The sequence below is a fragment of the Colobus angolensis genome, unplaced genomic scaffold, assembly GCF_000951035.1.
Source record: "Colobus angolensis palliatus isolate OR3802 unplaced genomic scaffold, Cang.pa_1.0 Scaffold67, whole genome shotgun sequence".
NCBI lineage: Eukaryota > Metazoa > Chordata > Mammalia > Primates > Cercopithecidae > Colobus > Colobus angolensis.
In genome coordinates this window covers 6,928,617-6,949,406 of record NW_012120376.1, presented here as the reverse complement: position 1 = coordinate 6,949,406, position 20,790 = coordinate 6,928,617, and the positions used below count along the sequence as shown (strand labels likewise).

General features: G+C 45.0%; 2 protein-coding genes across 2 annotated transcripts in view; one reads left to right on the top strand and one right to left on the bottom strand.

The window, feature by feature from the left end:
• PRIM1 (primase, DNA, polypeptide 1 (49kDa)) overlaps positions 1–7,424 on the bottom strand; it is a 29,942-nt gene extending 22,518 nt beyond the window's left edge. The window contains exons 1-5 of the mRNA XM_011926078.1: positions 7,238–7,424; positions 6,049–6,206; positions 1,369–1,475; positions 1,226–1,299; positions 521–657 (exon numbers count right to left, since the gene is read on the bottom strand). Of these exons, the coding sequence (XP_011781468.1) occupies positions 521–657; positions 1,226–1,299; positions 1,369–1,475; positions 6,049–6,206; positions 7,238–7,340 (579 nt within the window). The 5' untranslated portion in view covers positions 7,341–7,424. The remainder of the gene's footprint in view (positions 1–520; positions 658–1,225; positions 1,300–1,368; positions 1,476–6,048; positions 6,207–7,237) is intronic.
• Positions 7,425–7,495: 71 nt separating this feature from the next.
• The window catches only part of HSD17B6 (hydroxysteroid (17-beta) dehydrogenase 6), a 40,999-nt gene continuing 27,704 nt past the window's right edge, over positions 7,496–20,790 (top strand). Inside the window, exons 1-2 of the mRNA XM_011926079.1 lie at positions 7,496–7,626; positions 19,548–19,744. The gene's annotated coding sequence lies outside the window, so the exon portion shown is untranslated. The remainder of the gene's footprint in view (positions 7,627–19,547; positions 19,745–20,790) is intronic.

The following is a 20,790-nucleotide window of genomic DNA, read 5'->3' as shown; positions in this document are numbered from 1 at the left end:
CTGAGATCCGGCCACAGCACTCCAGCCTGGGTGACAGAGCGAGACTCCGTCTCAAAAAAAAAAAAAAAAAAGATCATTTACTCTGCAATGTGAATGCCATTAAAGATAGTTTCAGGCCAGCACGGTGGCTCATGCCTGTAATCCCAGCACTTTGGGAGGCTGAGGTGGGTGAATCACCTGAGGCCAGGAGTTCTAGACCAGCCTGGCCAACATGGTGAAACCCAGTCTTTACTAAAAATACAAAATTTAGCTGGGCATGGTGGCGGGTGCCTGTAGTCCCAGCTACTCTGGAGGCTGAGGTGGGAAAATTGCTTGGACCCAGGAGATGGAGCTGGCAGTGAGCCAAGATTATGACATTACAGTCCAGCCTGGGCAACAGAGTGAGACTCCATCTCAAAAAAATAAAGAAGAAAAAAAAGAAAAAAAAAAAGATAGTCTCATTTTCTTTGATAGTAAACATATCAGGCTTGGTAACATCTAGAAACGAAAGCAATGCAAATTAGAATTAAGAGGACCTTACCTTTATAAGGCTCAAATACTCAACTATCCCAGAACGTACTGCAGAAGACAATTTTCTAACTGATTCATCGCAGACCCAACAATGAACACCTCTCCTTCCAGAATATACCCAGAGACGATGCTTAAACCCAAAGTCCTCTGAGGAGGAGAGAAATAATAGGTTTTAAAACAAATCTATAAACTCCTTAATTAATATATATTAGATTACTTGTTGTTTCCTGTGCTCCCCATGTTCTTGCTTCATCTCTTTACCCATCCTAGTTTCTCTGCTAGGAATTTCTTTCTTTTTTTAAAAAATTATTTTATTAGGCTGGGCGTGGTGGCTCACACCTGTAATCCCAGCACTTTGGGAGGCCGAGGCAGGCGGATCACGAGGTCAGGAGTTCGAGACCAGCCTGACCAACATGGTGAAATGCCGCCTCTACTAAAAATACAAAAATTAGCTGGGCGTGGTGGCACACACCTGTAGTCCCAGCTACTCAGGGGGCTGAGACAGGAGAATCACTTGAACCCAAAAGGCAGAGGTTGCAGTAAGTCAAGATCACGCCACTGCACTCTCACTTTGTCTGGCTGACAAAGTGAGACTCCGTTTCAAAAAAAAAAAAAAGAAATTAATGAGATTTGATCACATAATACAGAGACTAATAGTAGTCAGAGGAAAACCGATTCTCACACTTGACCCCATTCAGAAACTGCTGATACTTGCCCTTCAATGCTCTGTCAATGATGCGTATGGCCATTGTCATGAGGGTCCAACACTTAGGACATATGTCTGCAGAACTAGAGCAGAGTCATCATTACTCATTGTCAGTGGTATCACCCACCCTAACAGCAAGACACAGTGCTCACCTACAACATCTCCTCACATCGTCATAGTCTGTCATGTCAATGTCAAATACCAGTTCTTTTTCCTGAGCCTGGAAAGCTCCCAGCTTCACCGTATTGTGTTGATTGGGCTACAAATACAAAATATTGATCAGTTTCTATAAGAGCTGCCACATTGCTAAATCTGCTTATTTTCTACACATATGGAAAAAGATACCAAAGAGAAACAAAGAGACTATATAATGCCAACTTTATGGCGGTGAAAGTTCATTATTTTGGATCTCACACATACACAATTGATGAGAATCTTAACTTTCACCAACTTAAAGCAGGGTTTAATGAATACATATCCATCATAAATGTTTGTTGGTCAATAAGGATAATAATAAAGCTGTTTTTAGATTTCTGACAAGGGAACGCATACAAATAATGGCCTATTGCAAGGTGTTTTAAGAACCTTTACTTGTATGTACTATACATACAAGTATTTAAAATTTTTCAGTAATTCAAAAAGATCTCCCCAATTAGTTTGAATTGAGACTTTATTATAAAGAGGCTATGAGAGGCTGGGCGTGGTGGCTCATGCCTGTAATCCCAGCACTTTGGGAGGTTGAGGCGGGCAGATCACTTGAGGTCAGGAGTTCGAAACCAGCCTGGCCAATATGGTGAAACTCTGTCTCCCTACCAAAGATATAAAAATGAGCCCGGTATGGTGGCATACGCCTGTAGTCCCAGCTATTTGGGAGGCTGAGGCAGGAGAATCATTTGAACCTAGGAGGCGGAAGTTGCTGTGGGCCAAGATCACGCCACTGCACTCCAGCCTGGGTGACTACAGTGAGACTGTCTCAAAAAAAGAAGAACCCGAGAGGGTAATGCCACCATAAGTTTTTATAACTGTAAGTCAGAAGGGAGTGATAACTGAGGAGATTCATAAAAACTAAATCTTAGCCTGTTGGTAAGGAAAGATAAGAGGTGCAATCCAATTTATACCTCAGAACTCCCAAAAGGCTCAGGGATAGGTGATACCAGGTATTGCTGGAATGAGTAAGTACGTTTAGTGGTGAAGCTGAGATGAAAAACAGGAAGATTTTTCAAGGCCACCCTTGACTGAAGGAAAAAAAAAGGAGGATTGGTTCAAAGCCTAGTTAAGAAACAGCTCCCCAGATTGGTACACTTAGCTTGCAGAGCTAGGTGAGTGTTCTTTCATTTCCCTGGCAGAAGACACCTGAATTATTTTCTAGAGAGCATAAAACAGAAGGTCTCTGGACTTGGACAACAAGTACAATTGAAGAGTGTGTTGTACTGATATTATGAATTGATATTAGGGGAATAATTAGACATTTATATGTGGAATGTTAAGACCCAGCCCTTTCTACCTACTTCTGTACTCTTCCACTACCAACTGAGGCAGGAGGCTGGAAGATTCCTCTCTAATCTGATCAGAGCTGGGCGCAGTGGCTCATGCCTGTAATCCCAACACTTTGGGAGGCCAAGGCGGGCGGGTCACGAGGTCAGGAGATCGAGACTAACCTGGCCAACATGGTGAAACCCCACCTCTACTAAAAATACAAAAAATTAGCCGGGTGTGGTGGCACACGTCTGTAATCCCAGCTACTCGGGAGGCTGAGGCAGGAGAATTGCTTGAACCCGGGAGGTGGAGGTTGCAGTGAGCCAAGATCGCGCCACTGCCCTCCAGCCTGGGCGACAGAGTGAGACTCTGTCTCAAAAAAAAAAAAAAGACTTAGCTAAAAGAAAGTGGTTACTTCTGGGTCCGGGTGTGGTAGCTCATACCTGTAATCCCAGGACTTTGGGAGGCCAAGGCGGGTGGGTCACTTGAGGTCAGGAATTTGCGACCAGCCTGGCCAACATGGCAAAACCCCATCTCTACTGAAAAATACAAAAATTAGACAAGTGTGGTGGTGTGCGCCTATAATCCTAGCTACCCGGGAAGCTGAGGTGGGAGCATCGCTTGAGAGGCGGAAATTGCAGTGAGCGGAGACGAGCCACTGCACTCCAGCCTGGGCAAGAAAGCTAGACTCCATCTCAAAAAAAAGGTAAAAAAAAAAAAATAAAAGATAAAAAAAAAGAAAGTGGTTGTTGTCTGGGTAGCCAAAAATGAGAGGGAAGGGTAGCAGAATTTTTTTTAGACAGAGTCTCACTCTGTCACCCAGGCTGGAGTGCAGTGGCGTGATCTTGACCTACTGCAACCTCTGCCTACTGGGTTCAAGCAATTCTCCTGCCTCAGCCTTCTGAGTAGCTGGGACTACAGGCGTGTGCCACCAAGTCCAGCTGTTTTGTATTTTTTGGTAGAGATGGGGTTTCACCATGTTGGCCAGGCTGATCTTGAACTCCTGACCTCAAGTTATCTGCCTGCTTCAGCCTCTCAAAGTGCTGGAGTTACAGGCATGAACCACCGGCCCAGCCTGGTAGATTTTTTTTTAAAGCTGAATAGAAGTACCTGATTTTGTAAACCATGTGCATACATAACTGATAAAAATCACAAAACAAAACACAAAAAGTAAATAAAGGTCTATAGATGTTTCTGTCTTGGCCCAGGAGAAAAATGAGACGTTTTCTCCCTTTAGTAATTAAGGAGAAGGAAGTAGAGTGGCACCCTAACCCTTCTCAGAAGTTCATTTTCAGTTTTTTTTTTTTTTTTTTGAGACGGAGTCTCGCTCTGTCGCCCAGGCTGGAGTGCAGTGGCCGGATCTCAGCTCACTGCAAGCTCCGCCTCCCGGGTTTATGCCCTTCTCCTGCCTCAGCCTCCCGAGTAGCTGGGACCACAGGCGCCCGCCACCTCACCTGGCTAGTTTTTTGTATTTTTTAGTAGAGACGGGGTTTCACCGGGTTAGCCAGGATGGTCTCGATCTCCTGACCTTGTGATCCGCCCATCTCGGCCTCCCAAAGTGCTGGGATTACAGGCTTGAGCTACCACGCCCGGCGTTCATTTTCAGTTTTATTCTCAACCTATAAAGGGGAAGTAAAACAACTCCAAAGTATTTTTTCCACCTGCCTTTTATTACCTCTTCTCCCCTTACTTTGATGATAACAGGCAGGTCTGGGCTTTAGAGTCAGAAACCCTGGGTTTAAGTCCCAGCTCTATCATTTAGAAATTGTGTGTGAGCTTGGGCAAACTATTCCAGTTCTCTGGACCTGTTTCCTCCTTTATAAAAAGAATGAGGATTGATACAAGAAACAAGTTATATAACATATGAAAAACTCCACATAAAAGCTATTATGCTATGTATGTATTCCCTCCACCCACTAGTGTGTATATTTGAGAAGGGGAAGAAGGGCAATTTTGGTTTGTTCATTCACTCAACAAATATTTATAGTGTACTCTCTCTCGCCAGGCACTCTTCTAGGCACTTAGAATATACCAGTGGCAGGGGATGGAAGGAGTGGCAGGCTGTAGTAGACCTCACTGAGAAGGTGCTATTTGAACAAAGATTTGAAGGAGGTGAGGGGATGAACAAAGTATAGAAATGGGTTTTAGGCAGTGGAAACAGCTTGAGCAAGGGTCAGTGTGGCAGGAATGAATGAGGGGGAGAGAAGGACTTTTAGTCAGTGAAATGAGCAGCCACCAGATAATGTTTTGAGCAGAGGAATCACAGATTCTGAGTTGTTTTAAAAGGATCACTCTAGCTTCTGTATTGAGAATGGACTCTAGATTCTACAAGGGCAAACTGTTAGGAGGTTTTTACAGTAATTCAGATGAGATGATAATGTTGGTAGCACTGGCAGTAGTGGCTGGATTTTAGATATACTTATGGTAGAGCAAAAGGGATTTCCTAATAGAATGGGTATGGGAGTGTGAGAAAGACAGGAATCAAGAATAACTCCAGGGGTATGAAGGAAAAATAATAAAAATATTTATTATGACTGAACTGTACACTTAAATGTGGTAAAGATAATAATTTTGTATGTATATTTTACCTCAATAAAAATAAACAATTAAAAGAAAAAAAGAGGCCGGGTACGGTGGCTCATGCCTGTAATCCCAGCACTTTGGCAGGCCGAGATGGGTGGATCATGAGGTCAGGAGATCGAGACCATCCTGGCTAACATGGTTAAACCCAGTCTCTACTAAAAAGTAGAAAAAATTGGCCCAGGGTGCTGGAGGCTGGGGGTGGAGGCAGAGCTTGCAGTGAGCAGAGATTGCACCACTGCACTTCAGCTTGGGCGACAGAGCGAGGCTCCATATCAAAAAAAAAAAGGAGTAACTTCCAAGGTGGGAGAGAATGTAATTCTCTTTTATTTCCCTCTTTATTTTTTTTTCGTTGAGGCCAAGTCTCGCTTTGTCGCCCAGACTGGAGTGCAATGGCGCGATCTCGGCTCACTGCAACCTCTGCTTCCCGGGTTCAAGCGATTCTCCTGCCTCACCCTCCTGAGTTGCTGGGATTACAGGTGGGTACCACTACGCCTGGCTAATTATTTCCCTTTCTTAAATCATGTTGACTTCCTCTTCCTAGATACTCAATTTTTTTGTCCTAGTAAGAATGCAACCAATTCACTCCCAAATGATTTCATCAGTAATGTAGAATGTCAAAGAACAAAAAAGGATTAATCACTTGCCAAACAATTAAAAAGTGGCTTTTCATCTAGAATAAAGTCTAAAACTTTAATCTCAAAACGCAAGTGGAATCAACCCATTCTTGGTATACAAAATACAACAACAAAATACATTAAAAAAAGATTTCTTACTCTGTGGGAATATACTGCGCCTATATCAATCTTGTATGGATTCATTTTCTGCATCTCCTTTTCCAGATCACTCTGGTTGTTGAAGGATTGGTAGCGAATGTAAATGTCATCTTTCAATGTGAATGAAAATTCACGGTGTTGAAAGTAATTCTTTATCACTGCAAAATAAATGTACATTTTAAAGTTAATTTGCTACTTTATTTGGCTCAGGACATTATAACTTTAGCCAATGGGTTTTTTTTTTTCAGAAAGGGCATCTCGCTTCCTGCACTGTCGCCCAGACTGGAGTGCAGGGGCTCGATATAGGCTCACTGCAACCTCCGCCTCCCGGGTTCAAGGGATCCTACCACCTCAGCCTCCGGAGGCTGTAGCTAGGACTACACGCACGCGAGCCACCACGCCCAGATAATTTTTGTATTTTTTGTAGAGACCAGGTTTCACCATGTTGGCCTGGTTGGTCTCGAACTCCTGACCTCAGGTAATCCGTCCTCCTTGGAAGTTACTCCTCCTTTCCAAAGGTAACTTCCACCTTGGAAGTTACTCCTCCTTTCCAAAGTGCTGGATTACAGGCGTGAGCCGCGGCACTCGGCCCGAGAAGATGTTTTTAATGAGCCCCCTATGCTCAACACCATGGTAGATGTAAAAGAAAAACAAAACAAAATCCCCAAGAACTAGTCCCTAATTTGAAAGCAGTTACCATTCCCTATTTGCTAGGAAAAGGTACAAAAGACGAAACAGATGCGTAACTATTTTAAATATGTAACGCCACCCCTCCCTCCTCGATTCGCACTAATAAATTCAGCTGCAAGGAAGAAAGTATTTCTCCTCTGCGAAAGACCCTTCCGCTCCTGATGCAAACTATGTCTCTGCAGCTTCACGCTACACCCCAGTAACCCCCTGGGCACTGCGGCAGGTAAACGGGGCACCTAATGTGAGCTTGACCACGCAGAGGTAGGAGCGGTGGCTCTGCTTTTTTTTTTTTTTTTTACCGTGTGTCCGCAGGCTGGCTATTATATCCTCTTTCGGCCCATTTACACCTAGGAAGTGGTGGGGCAGGCTCCAGAGAGCAAATGAAGGCGCGCGGCACAAAGCCTGGCGCATAGAAGGCGCTTCATATTGTCATTCTAAGGACACCCCGCTTCAAACCTCCTCACACTCCGCTCCCGACCCCATTCCTCGCCTCCATCACCTCCGCCGTAGTTGAGCCAGCGATAGTACTGGGAGTAGGGAAAGAGCCTCCGGTAATAAAGTTTAAGCAGCTCGGGCAGCTCGGTGGGGTCAAACGTCTCCATTGAGCGCTGAACTCGACACAGTCAGGACTACCACAGGAATTGGCGGGAACATCACGGCCGGCGGCTCCGCTACTGCGCAGGCGCCTAGGGCGGAGGCCGGCTGTCAGCCCGGGTTGCGGCCCGCCGTCTGCCGGGGCCGCCGGGAATTGTAGTTTCCACTTGGTGCGGGCGGGGACTGCGGGAGACGCAGCAGTTGACGCTCTGCACACGCGCTCGGGCACCAAGGCCATCGCTCTTGTGGGCAGAAGGCCGCGTCCATTCCAGGAAGAAGATCTTCTTCGGAAATGCGAGACCTATAGCATGTTGATTTAGGTTATTAAGATGAAGTAAAAAGGATGTTCCACGCAAACTTTTTGGATGTTTTAGAAATAGCACAGGTATCTTTTAAAAACATTTGGAGGCCGGCGCGGTGACTCATGCCTGTAACCTCAGCACTTTGGGAGGTCAAGGCAGGAAGATCGCTTGAGGCTAGGAGTTCGATACCGGTGGGGGCAACATTGTGAGATCTGTCTCTACACACACACACACACACACACACACACACACACACACACCCCTAGCCAGATGTAGTTGCGTGCGCCTGTAGTCCCAGCTGCCCCAGAGGCTGAAGCGGAGCGGGGCGGGGCGGGGCGCGATTCGATCAATCGCTTGAGCCTGGGAGGTCAAGGCTGTTGGGAGCCATGATAGTGCCACTGCACTACAGTCTGGGCAACAGAGGGAGACCGTGTCTAAAAAAAAAAGTTTTGGAAATTAGTTCTGTATGGAATTTCATGAATTACTAGATCCAATATGTGGAAATAAACAAATATCAACCAAATGAGAAAAGCGTAGGCTATTTATTCAGAGCTTACTATAGCAAGGGAGTCAGCCATCATCACTTGCATTTGGTAGGGACTCAAAGGCAGGCAGAGGATTAGGAAAGCTTTATAAAAAAGGGAAGCCGTCAAGGTGTTCTTTGATTGGAGGCTGTTGGCATGGAGAAGCTGTACCTGGGCTAACGAGTAGTAGGATGCGATATGTGATTGGTTTAGGGGTGGATGTCTGGCTTTCTTTGGTTGGACCTATGTTAGAAGCTGTGACAAAATTAAGGAAGCTGTAAGATACTAGTTCAGGCATTTGGGCCCATTGCTACAGGGGTTGTTGTTTGGCCTGCAGTATCATCATTAGAGATAGCAGTTTGATTTTCTACAAGTCTGACTTGTAGCAAGCTTGCTTCCTGTGCTGTTTATTATAGATAAGGGGGTTGGTTTCTGCTGTTCATATATTCAGTCTCTCAAACAGAACGCCCAGGTATAAGAAAATATGAATTATAGGAGGCTTGTGGAATCATGGAGAGCTTTACAAGTATGAAGGGAACCCATTTGCTATTGATGTGCAGATCTGCCAATCACTCTTTTTTTTTTTTTGGCACAGAGTCTTGCTCTGTGGCCCAACCTGGAGTGCAGTGGCGCCATCTCGGCTCACCGCAAGCTCTGCCTCCCAGGTACAGGCCATTCTCCTGCCTCAGCCTCCCGACTAGCTGGGACTACAGGCGCTGGCCACCATGCCCGGCTAATATTTTGTATATTTAGTAGAGACAGGGTTTCACCGTGTTAGCCAGGATGGTCTTGATCTCCTGACCTCGTGATCTGCCCACTTCGGCCTCCCAAAGTGCTGGGATTACAGGCATGAGCTACTGCGCCTGGCCAAGATCTGCCCATCACTCTTACTGTGTAATGATACCTATGGCAATTGTGGGCTAGAGTCGGCAGTCACGTGAATTAACATGTCACATGAAAACCATAGTTTTATTTTATTTTACTTATTTTTTTGAGACGAAGTCTTGCTTTGTTGCCCAGGTTGGAATGCAGTGGTGCAATCATGGCTCACTGCAACCTCGGTCACCCAGGCTCAAGCAATTCTCATGCCTCAGCCTCCCAAAGGGCTAGGATTACAAGTGTGTGCTGCCATGCCCAGCTAATTTTTGTATTTTTAGTAGAGACAGGGTTTCACTAGGTTGGCCAGGCTGGTCTGAAACTCCTGGCCTCAAGTGATCCACCTGCCTTGGCCTCCTAAAGTGTTGGGATTACTGGTGTGAGCCACTGTGTCTAGCTTTGCCTTGCACTTTTATCTTATGGAGATGGTTTCTCTCCTTAAACCTCATGAACCAACTTCTGCTGGCTTCAAACTTCTGCAGCTTTCTCACCTGTCTCAGCTTTCATATAATTAAAGAGGGTAGCCTTGCTGTGGGTGAAGCTTTGGCTTAAGGGAAGTTATGGCTGGTTTGATCTTCTATTCAGCCTACTAAAAGTTTCTCCATATCAGCAATAAGGCTGTTTCACCTTCTTATCATTTGTGTGTTCCCTGAAGTAGCACTTTTAATTTTCTTCAGGAACTTTTCCAGGAAAGAACTTTTCCAGGCCAGGCCTGACAGCTCACACCTGTAATCCCAGCTCTTTGGAGGCCAAGGTGGGTGGATTGCTTGAGTCAGGGAGTTCAAGACCAGCTTGGGCAACATGGCAAAACCCTGTCTCTACCAAACCAAACCAAAGAAACAAAAAAGCCCAGAAAAATTAACAGGGTGTGGTGGCATGCATCTGTGGCCTCAGCTGTTCAGCAGGCTGAGGTGGGAGGATCGCTTGAGTCAGACAGGCAGAGGTTGCAGTGAGCCAATATCGTGCCATTGCACTCCAGCCTGGGTGACAGAGTAAGACCCTGTCTCAAATTTAAGGCCAAGTGCAGTGGCTCACGCCTGTAATGCCAGCACTTTGGGAGGCCAAGGTGGGAGGATTGCCTGAGTCCAGGAGTTTGAGACCAGCCTGGGCAACATAGCGAGACCTCATCTCTATAAAAACTACAAATATTAGTCAGGTGTGGTGGTGCAGGCCTGTGGTGCCAGCTACTTGGGAGGCTGGGATGGGAGGATCACTTGAGCCCAGGAGGCAGTGGGTGCAGTGAGCCAGGATTGGAACACTGCACTCCAAGCTGGGCAACAGACTGAGACCCTGTTTCAAAAAAAAAGAACTTTTCCTTTGTATTTACAGCTTGGCTAACTGCTTGGCGTAAGGGGCCTAGGTTTTGGTCTGTCTCAGCTTTCAACATTGCTTTTTCACTAAGCTTAATCATGTCTACCTTTTGATTTAAAGTGAGAGGTGTGGGGCTCTTTTCTTCACTTGAGTACTTAGAGGTCATTGTAGGGTTGTTAATGGACTTAGTTTCAATATTATTGCGTCTCAGGGAATAGGGAGGCCTGAGGAGAGGGAGAGAGAGAGGAGAACAGCAGACTAGTGGAACAGTCAGAACACACACAACATTTATTGATTAAGTTTGTCTTCTTATATGGGCACAGTTCGTTGCACCCGCAAACAATTACAACAGTACATCAAAGATCACTGATCACGGATCACTGTAACAGGTACAATAATAATGAAAAAGTTTGAAATATTGCAAGGATTACCAAAATGTGACATAGAGACATGAAGCAAACACATGCTATTGGAAAAATTGCACTAATAGACTCACTCTATGTAGGGTTGCCACAAAGCTTCAATGTGTAAAAATGCAATATCTATGGAGCATAATAATATGTGAAGCACAATAAAATGAGGTATGCCTGTACATAGCTTTTGCCATGATGTCAGTTACCATTTTATGAATTTATCCCTCATGAGAACTCTATGTGATAGGTGCCAACATTATCCCTATTTTCTTTTTCTTTTTTTTTTGAGACAGAGTCTTGCTCTGTCGCCCAGGCTGGAGTGCAGTGACTCAATCTCTGCTCACTGCAAACTCCGTCTCCCGGGTTCACGCCTTTCTCCTACCTCAGCCTCCCGAGTAGCTGGGACTACAGGTGCCTGCCACCACGCCTGGCTAATTTTTTTTTTGTATTTTTTTAGTAGAGACGGAGTTTCACTATGTTAGCCAGGATGGTCTCGATCTCCTGACCTCGTGATCTGCCCACCTCAGCCTTCCAAAGTGCTGGGATTATAGGTGTGAGCCACTGCACCCACCCTCCTTTTTTTTTTTTTTTTTTAACCCTTTTCCTGTTTAGAAAAAAAAGTGCAGCTCGCTGCCGGCACTCATTTAATTTTACATAAGCACACTCTTTGAGGCGGAAACAAATCTGACTGATTTTCAATGTCAAAATAAAATATAAAAACTGTTCTTGGACTTCCTTCCTTCCTTTCTTCTTTCCTTCCTGCTTTCTTTTTTTTGAGATAGAGTCCCACTCAGTCACCCAGTCTGGAGTGCAGTGGTGCAATCTTGGCTCACTGCACCCTCTGCCTCCCGGGCTCAAGCCATTCTCCTGCCTCAGCCTCCCGAGTAACTGGGATTACAGGTGCCCGCCAACATGCCTGGCTAATTTTTGTATTTTTAGTAGAGATGGGGTTTCACTATGTTGGCCAGGCTGGTCTTGAACTCCTGACCTCAGGCGATCTGCCTGCCTCAGCCTCCCAAAGTGCTGGGATTACAGGTAGGAGCCACCGCGCCTGGTCTCTTGGAGTTATTTCTAAACAGAACTAACATTAAAGTCATTGGAATAATTAGAATCGTTGTTTTGGAAAAATCGGGTTCATCAAATGAATCTTTGGCCAACAATTGTTCAAGAATGATGTTAACATCATACATAGGAATTCAGCATTTTCTAGGATTTGACAGTTTTAGTGATCAGAATTACTGTATTTTGTAAGTGGAAATACCACTACTGAAAATAGAATTCTGTGTTTTTTGTTTCCAAACATTATACTAGAGCAATGTGAAAATAATAATAACAGTGAGATATTTCACAGCAAAGTTATCTCTGGATAAATGCTGCAGCTACAAGTGCTGCCAGCAAGTATTCTTGGGGCAAATGGGAAAAGGGCTAAATTTAAAATTTATTGTTATTTTTATTTTTTGTAGAAATGGGATCTCACCATCTTGCCCAGGCTGGTCTTGAACTTCTGGGCTCAAGCAGTCAGCCCACCTTGGGCTCCCAAAGTGCTGGGATCACAGGCATGAGCCACCATACCCAGCCTTTTCCTATTTTAAAGAAGGGGGAATATGCAGAGAGCTTAAGTAAGTTTGTCCAAAGTCACACAGCTGGTAAGTGGGTAAGTGGGAGAGACATTAAGCAGAGAATCAGAAAAATTGGCTCTAGAGTATGTGCGTTTAACCCCAAAACTATATGCTGTATCTCTACAGGGAGTCATTGGGAAGGTTAAATGAGATAAACTAAGGAATGTCTGGCACACACACTCAATAGTTCAGAACCACTCAATGTGAGAAAGCTATTATATCATTTTTTTTTTCTTTTGTGAGACAGAGTTTCACTCTGTAGCCCAGGCTGAAGTGCAGTGGCACAATCCCGGCTCACTGCAAGCTCTGCTTCCCTGGTTCATGCCATTCTCCTGTCTCAGCCTCTGGAGTAGCTGGGACTACAGGCGCCCACCACCACACCCGGGTAATTTTTTGTATTTTTAGTGGAAACGGGGTTTCACCGTGTTAGTCAGGATGGTCTCGATCTCCTGACTTCGTGATCCACCCACCTCAGCCTCCCAAAGTGCTGGGATTACAGGCATGAGCCACCTCGCCTGGCCGAAAGGTATTATATCTTAAAAGTGCCCTGGGCCGGGTGAGGTGGCTCACGGCTGTAATCCCAGCACTTTGGGAGGCTGAGGCAGGCGGATCACGAGGTCAGGAGAACAAGACCATCCTGGCCAACATAGTGAAACCCCATCTCTACTAAAAATACAAAAATTAGCTGAGTGTGGTGGCACGTGCCTATAGTCCCAGCTCCTCGGGAGGCTGAGGCAGGAGAATCACTTGAACCAGGGAGTCGGAGGTTTCAGTGAGCTGAGATGGTGCCACTACACTGCAGCCTGGCGACAGAGTGAGACTCCGTCTCAAAAAAAAAAAAAAAAAAATAGTGCTCTGGCATAGAGGCCTTTATCTCAAATGCCACTGGGAGGCGGTATCATCATTCAGTTTGTTTCCCTTTGTGCTTTCATCCACATAGGTGCAAACCCCTTTTCTCCTTCAATCCTTTCACTACCTGGCTCTACCATCCTTTTAAGTCTTTTTTGGGAGTATATCTATCAGCCTCAAGTTTCTCTCCCTATGTTGTTTGCAGACTTTGACACTTGCCTCACAGATTGCCTGTATAGTTCAAGTCCTATTGTTATTCTGGATGTTTTTGGCATCTAAAAGGATGATCTGTTCTGTAAAGGTATGGTTAATTCAGTCATTCATGAATTCATTCATTTATTCCACAAATAGGTAATGAACGTATGTGTTGGGCACTGAGATGAACTGTGGGGAAAATAATTAATGACATGGTTTCTGCCTCTGAGAAAGTTATAGCATACTACAGGCAACAGACACAAATAAAAAAGTGTAATGAATGAGCCGGGCGCGGTGGCTCATGTCTGTAATCCTAGCACTTTGGTAGGCTGACTCAGGTGGATCACTTGAGCTCAGAAATTTGACACCAGCCTGGCCAACATGGCGAAACCGCGTCTCTACAAAAAATACAATAATTAGTGTGGCATGGTTGCTCATGCCTGTAGTCCCAGGTACTTGGGAGGCTGAGGTGGATTGCTTGAGTCCAGGAGGGCGGGGCTGCAGTGAGCTGTGATTGCGCCACTGTACTCCAGCCTGGATGATAGAGCAAGACCCTGTCTCAAAAAAAAAAAAAAAAAAGAAAAAAAGAAAAAAAAAAGAAAAGGTGTAATGAAGTGTTATAGGTGCATTTTTAACCCAATTGTCTATTTGTTTTGCCATGTTCTTAAGACGTGGATAAGGTTGGTACAGGGAACACAGGCACAAAAGTATAAATGTCACTTTTGGGAAGCTGCCAATAGTTTCATATGGACAGACTCCAGACTTCAAGGGAGGGCATAGTGAGAGATGGGGTTAAGAGGTAAGCCATGGTCAGAGCATTGCCTGCCAAGTTAAGGAGTGTGGAAGTAAAAATTATTCATCATCTACTTTATTTGGTTAAAATGAAAATAAACTATTGATCCTATGAATATTTGATGAGAAGCCTTGGAAGTTAAAATCCTGTTGAAGTAAGTTGCTTGAAAACTTGAAATAATCCTATGTTAGTTATTTTCCTCATTAATAAAATAAAGAAGAGAAGATTAGAAAATACGTTACAGGGCCAACAGCTTTGTAGGCCCACTGCACAGCAACAGACCGATACATTGAGACAGTAGGGTTTGCAGCAGAGAAAGAGTTTAATGATTGCAGGGTGGCTTAGCAAGGAGATGAGAGGAGATCTTCAAGTCCATCTCCCTGAGGAGTTCTGGGCTGAGGTTCTTAAGGGGATTGTGGAGAGTGAGGGGCTGGAAAATTGGGGTCATTGAGTGGTTGGGGTCAAGGGGATAAAGTCGTCAGGATGTGGAAACTGCATTCTTTGGTGAGTCAGCTCCTCGTATGATCCTTCAGAACTGCTGATGTCAATAGGGTCCTTCAGATCCACTGATGTCATTAGTTTCACTGGTGTGTAGGACCTGAAAGGATATCTCAAATGGAAAACAACATTTTATAATGTTCAAGTTGTCATCTATAATAGAGCAGTTAAGGGGAACTGCACTATCCAATCTGTGTAATTCTAGGACAATATGCCCTAAACAACGATGAGAGAGCAGGTCAGAAAGCCAGCTGACATAATGACTAATGCTGAATGTGTTGCAAGCTTGGTTTATTTTCATTTCTTTCCGTCTCTTCTTTCCTGATTAATTTTAAAAGGTTTATAAGGACAGTTCCAAATATGTTCTATTGACACAGGAGCATAATAAACAAAAGGAGAATGGGGCCAAAGTCACATCTTAGTTTAAATATGATAAGCTCTGTCTCTTGTTATTATAAACAATTGAAAAGTAGCAGAGAGTACTGTCATATTTGTTTAAATGCCGGAGTTTTAGATTGATCTCACAGGAATGTTCCCTCTAACAGAGCACGTGATGATCACAAAACCAATAAAACATGTTCTGGGACATTGCAATTGCTCTTTAATCTATTTGATGCGTTTGGTATAGTAAACTGAGTTTTTAAAACCTAAACTATAAATTAACCTACCAGACTTTAGATAAGCAATCTGCCAACATAAATATTGTGTAGGTCCTTTTGTTAGCCATAAAGCTATACATCTTTTGGCTCTAGCTGTCTTCTAGTAGACTGCTTCACATAAAGGATTCACAGATTCACATTAAAGCACAACATCGTCTTGTTCCTTCACAGGAATTTGGATTTGTCTGAAGACAATGGGAAGCCATGGAAGGTTTTGTTTTTTTTTTTTTTGCAATGACTCTTGGGTTCAAGCAATTCTCATGCATCAGCCTCCCGAGTAGCTGGAATTACAGGTGTGTGCCACCATTCCCAGCTAATTTTTTTGTATTGTTAGTAGAGGTGGGGTTTTGCCATGTTGGCCAGGCTGGTCTCGAACTCCTGACCTCAAGTGAGTCACCTGCCTTGGCCTCCCAAAGTGCTGGGGTTACAGGCGTGAACCACCATTTCTGGCCCATGGAAGGGTTTTAAGCAGAGTAGAAACATAATCAGAGTTGTGTTTTATTTATTTATTTATTTGATAGCATCTCACTCTGTCATCCAAGCTGGAGTGCAGTGGCATGATCATGGCTCACTGCAGCCTCCACCTTCCCAGGCTCAGGTGATCCTCCCACCTCAGCCTCCTGAGTAGCTGGGATTATGGGAGTACGCCACCACACCTGGCTAATTTTTGTATTTTGTATAGAGACGGGGTTTTGCCATGTTGGCCAGGCTGGTCTCGAACTCCTGGGCTCAAGTGATCTTCCCACCTCAGCCTTCCAAAGTGCTTGGATTACAGGTGTAAGCCACCACCCCTGGCCTCAGAGTTGTGTTTTTTTTTTTTTGTATTTTTTAGTAGAGACGGGGTTTCACTGTGTTAGCCAGGATGGTCTCGATCTCTGACCTCGTGATCCGCCCGTCTCGGCCTCCCAAAGTGCTGGGATTACAGGCTTGAGCCACCGCGCCCGGCCCAGAGTTGTGTTTTATTTTATTTTATTTATTTTATTTTTTTTTTTGAGACGGAGTCTCGCTCTGCCGCCCAGGCTGGAGTGCAGTGGCCAGATCTCAGCTCACTGCAAGCTCCGCCTCCCGGGTTTATGCCATTCTCCTGCCTCAGCCTCCCGAGTAGCTGGGACTACAGGCGTCCGCCACCTCGCCCGGCTAGTTTTTTGTATTTTTTAGTAGAGACGGGGTTTCACTGTGTTAGCCAGGATGGTCTCGATCTCTGACCTCGTGATCCGCCCGTCTCGGCCTCCCAAAGTGCTGGGATTACAGGCTTGAGCCACCGCGCCCGGCCCAGAGTTGTGTTTTATAAATAAACTCTGGAGCCCTGTAGAGGGAAAATAGGAGGGGAGAGAGCAACCAGAGGTGGAGCAATCCTAGCAGACTGTTGCCGGAATCCAGGTGAGAAATACTCATGGCCTGAACTAAGGCAGTAAAGTGGAGACGGAAGGGATGGGATAGACATAATGACTTAAGGAAGTAGAATTAATACTGATTGGACATGGGGGATGAGGAAGGGGTCTAGGATGATTCCCAGGTTTCAGACTTGGGCAACTGGATGGAAGGGAGTTGTCTGGCATCTATTAGGCACTTACTAAATTTGTTGAATACATGTGCAGATAGGGAATAACATGAAAATAAGGAGGAGGACCAGATTACAGTGAATCATCATTATTTTAGTTTTGAATGTGTTGAGTCTGAGGTACTGCTGTGATTCTCCCTAAGTATGATTTTACCATGGGGTCATACTGTGACTCCTCACATTTAATATAAAATGAAAAATGAGCAAAAGATTTGAATAGGCATTTCACCAAAGAAGGCAAACAAACAGCCAATAAGCACATTAAAGGATGCTCAACATCGTTAGTCATTAGGGAAATGCAAATCAAAATCACAATGAGATATCAATCCATACCAACTAGGATGGCTAATATTAAAAAAGATAATATGGCCAGGTGCGGTGGCTCATGCCTGTAATCCCAGCACTTTGGGAGGCCAAGGTGAGTGGATCACTTGAGGTCAGGAGTTCGAGACCAGCCTAGTCAACATGGCGAAACCTTGTCTCTACTAAAAATACACTAGCCAGGCATGGTGGCATGCGCCTGTAATCCCACCTACTCAGGAGGGTGAGGCGGGAGAATCACTTGAATCCAGCACGCAGAGGTTGCAGTGAGCTGAGATCGCGCCACTGCCCTACAGCCTGGGCGACAGAGCGAGACTTCCTCTCAAAAAAAAAAAATAAATAAATAAAGATAGTGTTGGTGAGCATGTGGAGAATTTGGAACCCTCATATGAAGCTGGTGAGATTGTAAAATGATGCAGCCTCTTTGGAAAACAGTTTGGGGACTTCCTCAAAATGTTAAAAATAGAGTTATCATTTGACCCAGCAACTTCACTCTTAGGGTATATATATTCAAGAGACTTGAAGACATATGTCTACACAAAAAACCTATATGTAAATATTCATTTCAACATTATTCATAATAACACAAAAAAGCAGAAACAACCCAAATGTTTATCAACTGATGAATGCATAAACAAAATGTGGAATAGTCACACAATGGAATATGATTCAGACATTAAAATGAAGTACTGATAAATAGATGAACCTTGAAAACATTATGCTAAACAGAAGAAGCCAGTCACAAAGGCCACATATTGTGTGATTCCATTTATATGAAATGTCCAGAATAGGCAAATCCACAAACATGGAAAGTAGATTACTGGTTGCCAGGAGTAGGGTGGGGGAGGAAAGAATGGGAGGTGACTGCTAAGGGGTATGGGGTTCTTTTTTTTTTTTTTCTTTTTTTTTGAGACGGAGTCTTGCTCTGTCGCCCAGGCTGGAGTGCAGTGGCCGGATCTCAGCTCACTGCAAGCTCCGCCTCCCGGGTTTACGCCATTCTCCTGCCTCAGCCTCCCGAGCAGCTGGGACTACAGGCGCTGGCCACCGCGCCTGGCTAGTTTTTTGTATTTTTTTTTAGTAGAGACGGGGTTTCACCATGTTAGCCAGGATGGTCTCCATCTCCTGACCTCGTGATCCGCCCGTCTCGGCCTCCCAAAGTGCTGGGATTACAGGCTTGAGCCACCGCGCCCGGCCGAGTAAGGGGTTCTTTTGGGGGTAATAAAAGTGTTCTGAAACTAGATAGTGACGATTGTTGCACAACCCTGTGAATATACTAAAACCCACTGAATTGTACACTTCAAAAGAGTGAGTTGTATGATATGTGAATTATGCCTCAATAAAGCTGTTATAAAATATATATATATGTACAACCCTAGGTCCAGGGCTCAAGCTATGAAACAGCTGCAGTTCTTTCAGAAAGGTGACTAAGCCAGCCCCAGTTTGCAGCAGCTGATCTCAGGTTGGCAGTCTTAAGAAGTGGGCTTTGCTAAAATCAACGTGCCCTCCGACCCCTTTCCAGCAGGGGATTTGCATTCCAGCATTCCAATTTAAATTAGAGGATGGGGCCAGGCACTGTGGCACATGCTTGTAGTCCTAGCACTTTAGGAAGCTGAGGCAGGCAGATTGCTTGAGCCCAGGAGTTCGAGACCAGCCTGGGCAAGCTGGTGAAACCCCATCTCTACAAGAAAAAAAAAAGAAAACAACAACAACAACAACAACAACAAAAACCCCCAAAATTAGCTGGGCATGGTGACCTACGCCTTTAGTCCCAGCTACTCTGGAGGCTAAGGTGGGAAGATCACTTGAGCCTGGGAGGTCGAGGCTGCAGTGAGTCCAGATTGTGCTACTGCACTCCAGACTGGGTGACAGAGGGAAACCCTGTCTCAGTAAATAAATAGAGGGCTGGGTGCGGCGGCTCATGCCTGTAATTCCAGCACTTTGGGAGGCCAAGATGGGTGGATCACTTGAGGCCAGGAGCTCGAGACCAGCCTGGCCAACTTGGTGAAACCCCATCTCTACTAAAAATACAAAAATTTCTACAGGCACCTATAATCCCAGCTACTCCAGAGGCTGAGGCAGGAGAATTGCTTGATCCAAGGAGGTGGAGGTTACAGTGAGCTGAGATCGTGCCACTACACTCCAGCCTGGGTGACAGAGCGAGAGTCTGTCTCAAAAAAAAAAAAAAAAATTAGAGGATGTGGGCTGAGGAGCATATAAGACTCTCTGTCTGGTCAGGGCAACTCTTTTCTTTCTTTCTGCTTTTCATTTTGGCAATAACAAATCTGATTCTGCAGCTGATCAAGGACAACACTGGTGAGAACCCTGTGAGGGGGTGGAGCAGCCTGGACTCTTACCACGAGAGGGAGATGTTGTGAAAACAGTGCAGAGGATGGGGTGGGCAGCAGTTGGGGCAGGAGAAAGCTGACTGCTGCCTGGTGTGCAAAGAAGTCCTTCCAAGTCTCCAGGACTGGACTCTTCCTGAGCAAGTCCGGTGTGTAGGTGTGTAGGGGTGGTGTGTGTGTGTGTATGTGTAGGGGATACGGTCTGTTTGGAGACAGGTTTTGATTATGATTTTTTATCATCTTAAAAGATCCTTCAACTTTGATTCCTGAAAGAAATTTTGTAACGATTGCTTGCTCTGCTTTTTTGATCTTTACTCCCATGAAGTTTGGGAGAGTACTGGTTACAAGTTGGGAGTGATTTCATACTTAAAAATAGGGACCCTGGGTATGCTCTGAAAGTGGGATTCTCGGCGGTGGGGGAAACAAGCTCTTTCATGGTTAATGCTGATAGCTGTTGGGTAAGTTCATGAAACTTTGGGTAAGTGGAAAGGGGCCTTCTGTGATTGGGCCAAGATCCCAGAACTCTGAGAGGTTGAGGAGCGAGGATCCCTTAAACTCAAGAGTTTGGGACCAGCATGGTCAACATGGTGAAACCCCATCTCTACAAAAAATACAAAAACTTAGCTAGGTGTGGTGGTGCACACCTGTGGTCCTAGCCACTTGGGAGGCTAGGACCTCAGTATAGTGTAGTGGTTAGATGCAAGGCTTCTGCAGGTGAACACTCTGGATTTGATCGTGTCTCTACTATTCACTCCGTTTCACCTTGGAAAAATCTCTTAATTTTTGCCTTAATCTGTGCTTCAGTTTCCTCATGTGAAAAATGGGCATAATAATTGCATATACCCTCTATTGTCTGTATGTATATTATATATACACACACACACACACACACACACATACACACACACACGGTTTCAAACAGTGCCTGGCAAGGAAAGTTCTCTGTAATTGTTTACTATTATTATTATGTGTCAAGCTGAAGAGTTCTGACTTTATCCTGTGGGTGACAGGGAGTCACAGACAGAATCCAACGAGAGCATAGCACAATCTGAAAGCAATCTCCTTCTTCACTGAAGGTCAGGTTAGAATCTAAACATCAGGCCGGGCACAGTGGCTCAAGCCTGTAATCCCAGCACTTTGGGAGGCTGAGACGGGCAGATCACGAGGTCAGGAGATCGAGACCATCCTGGCTAAC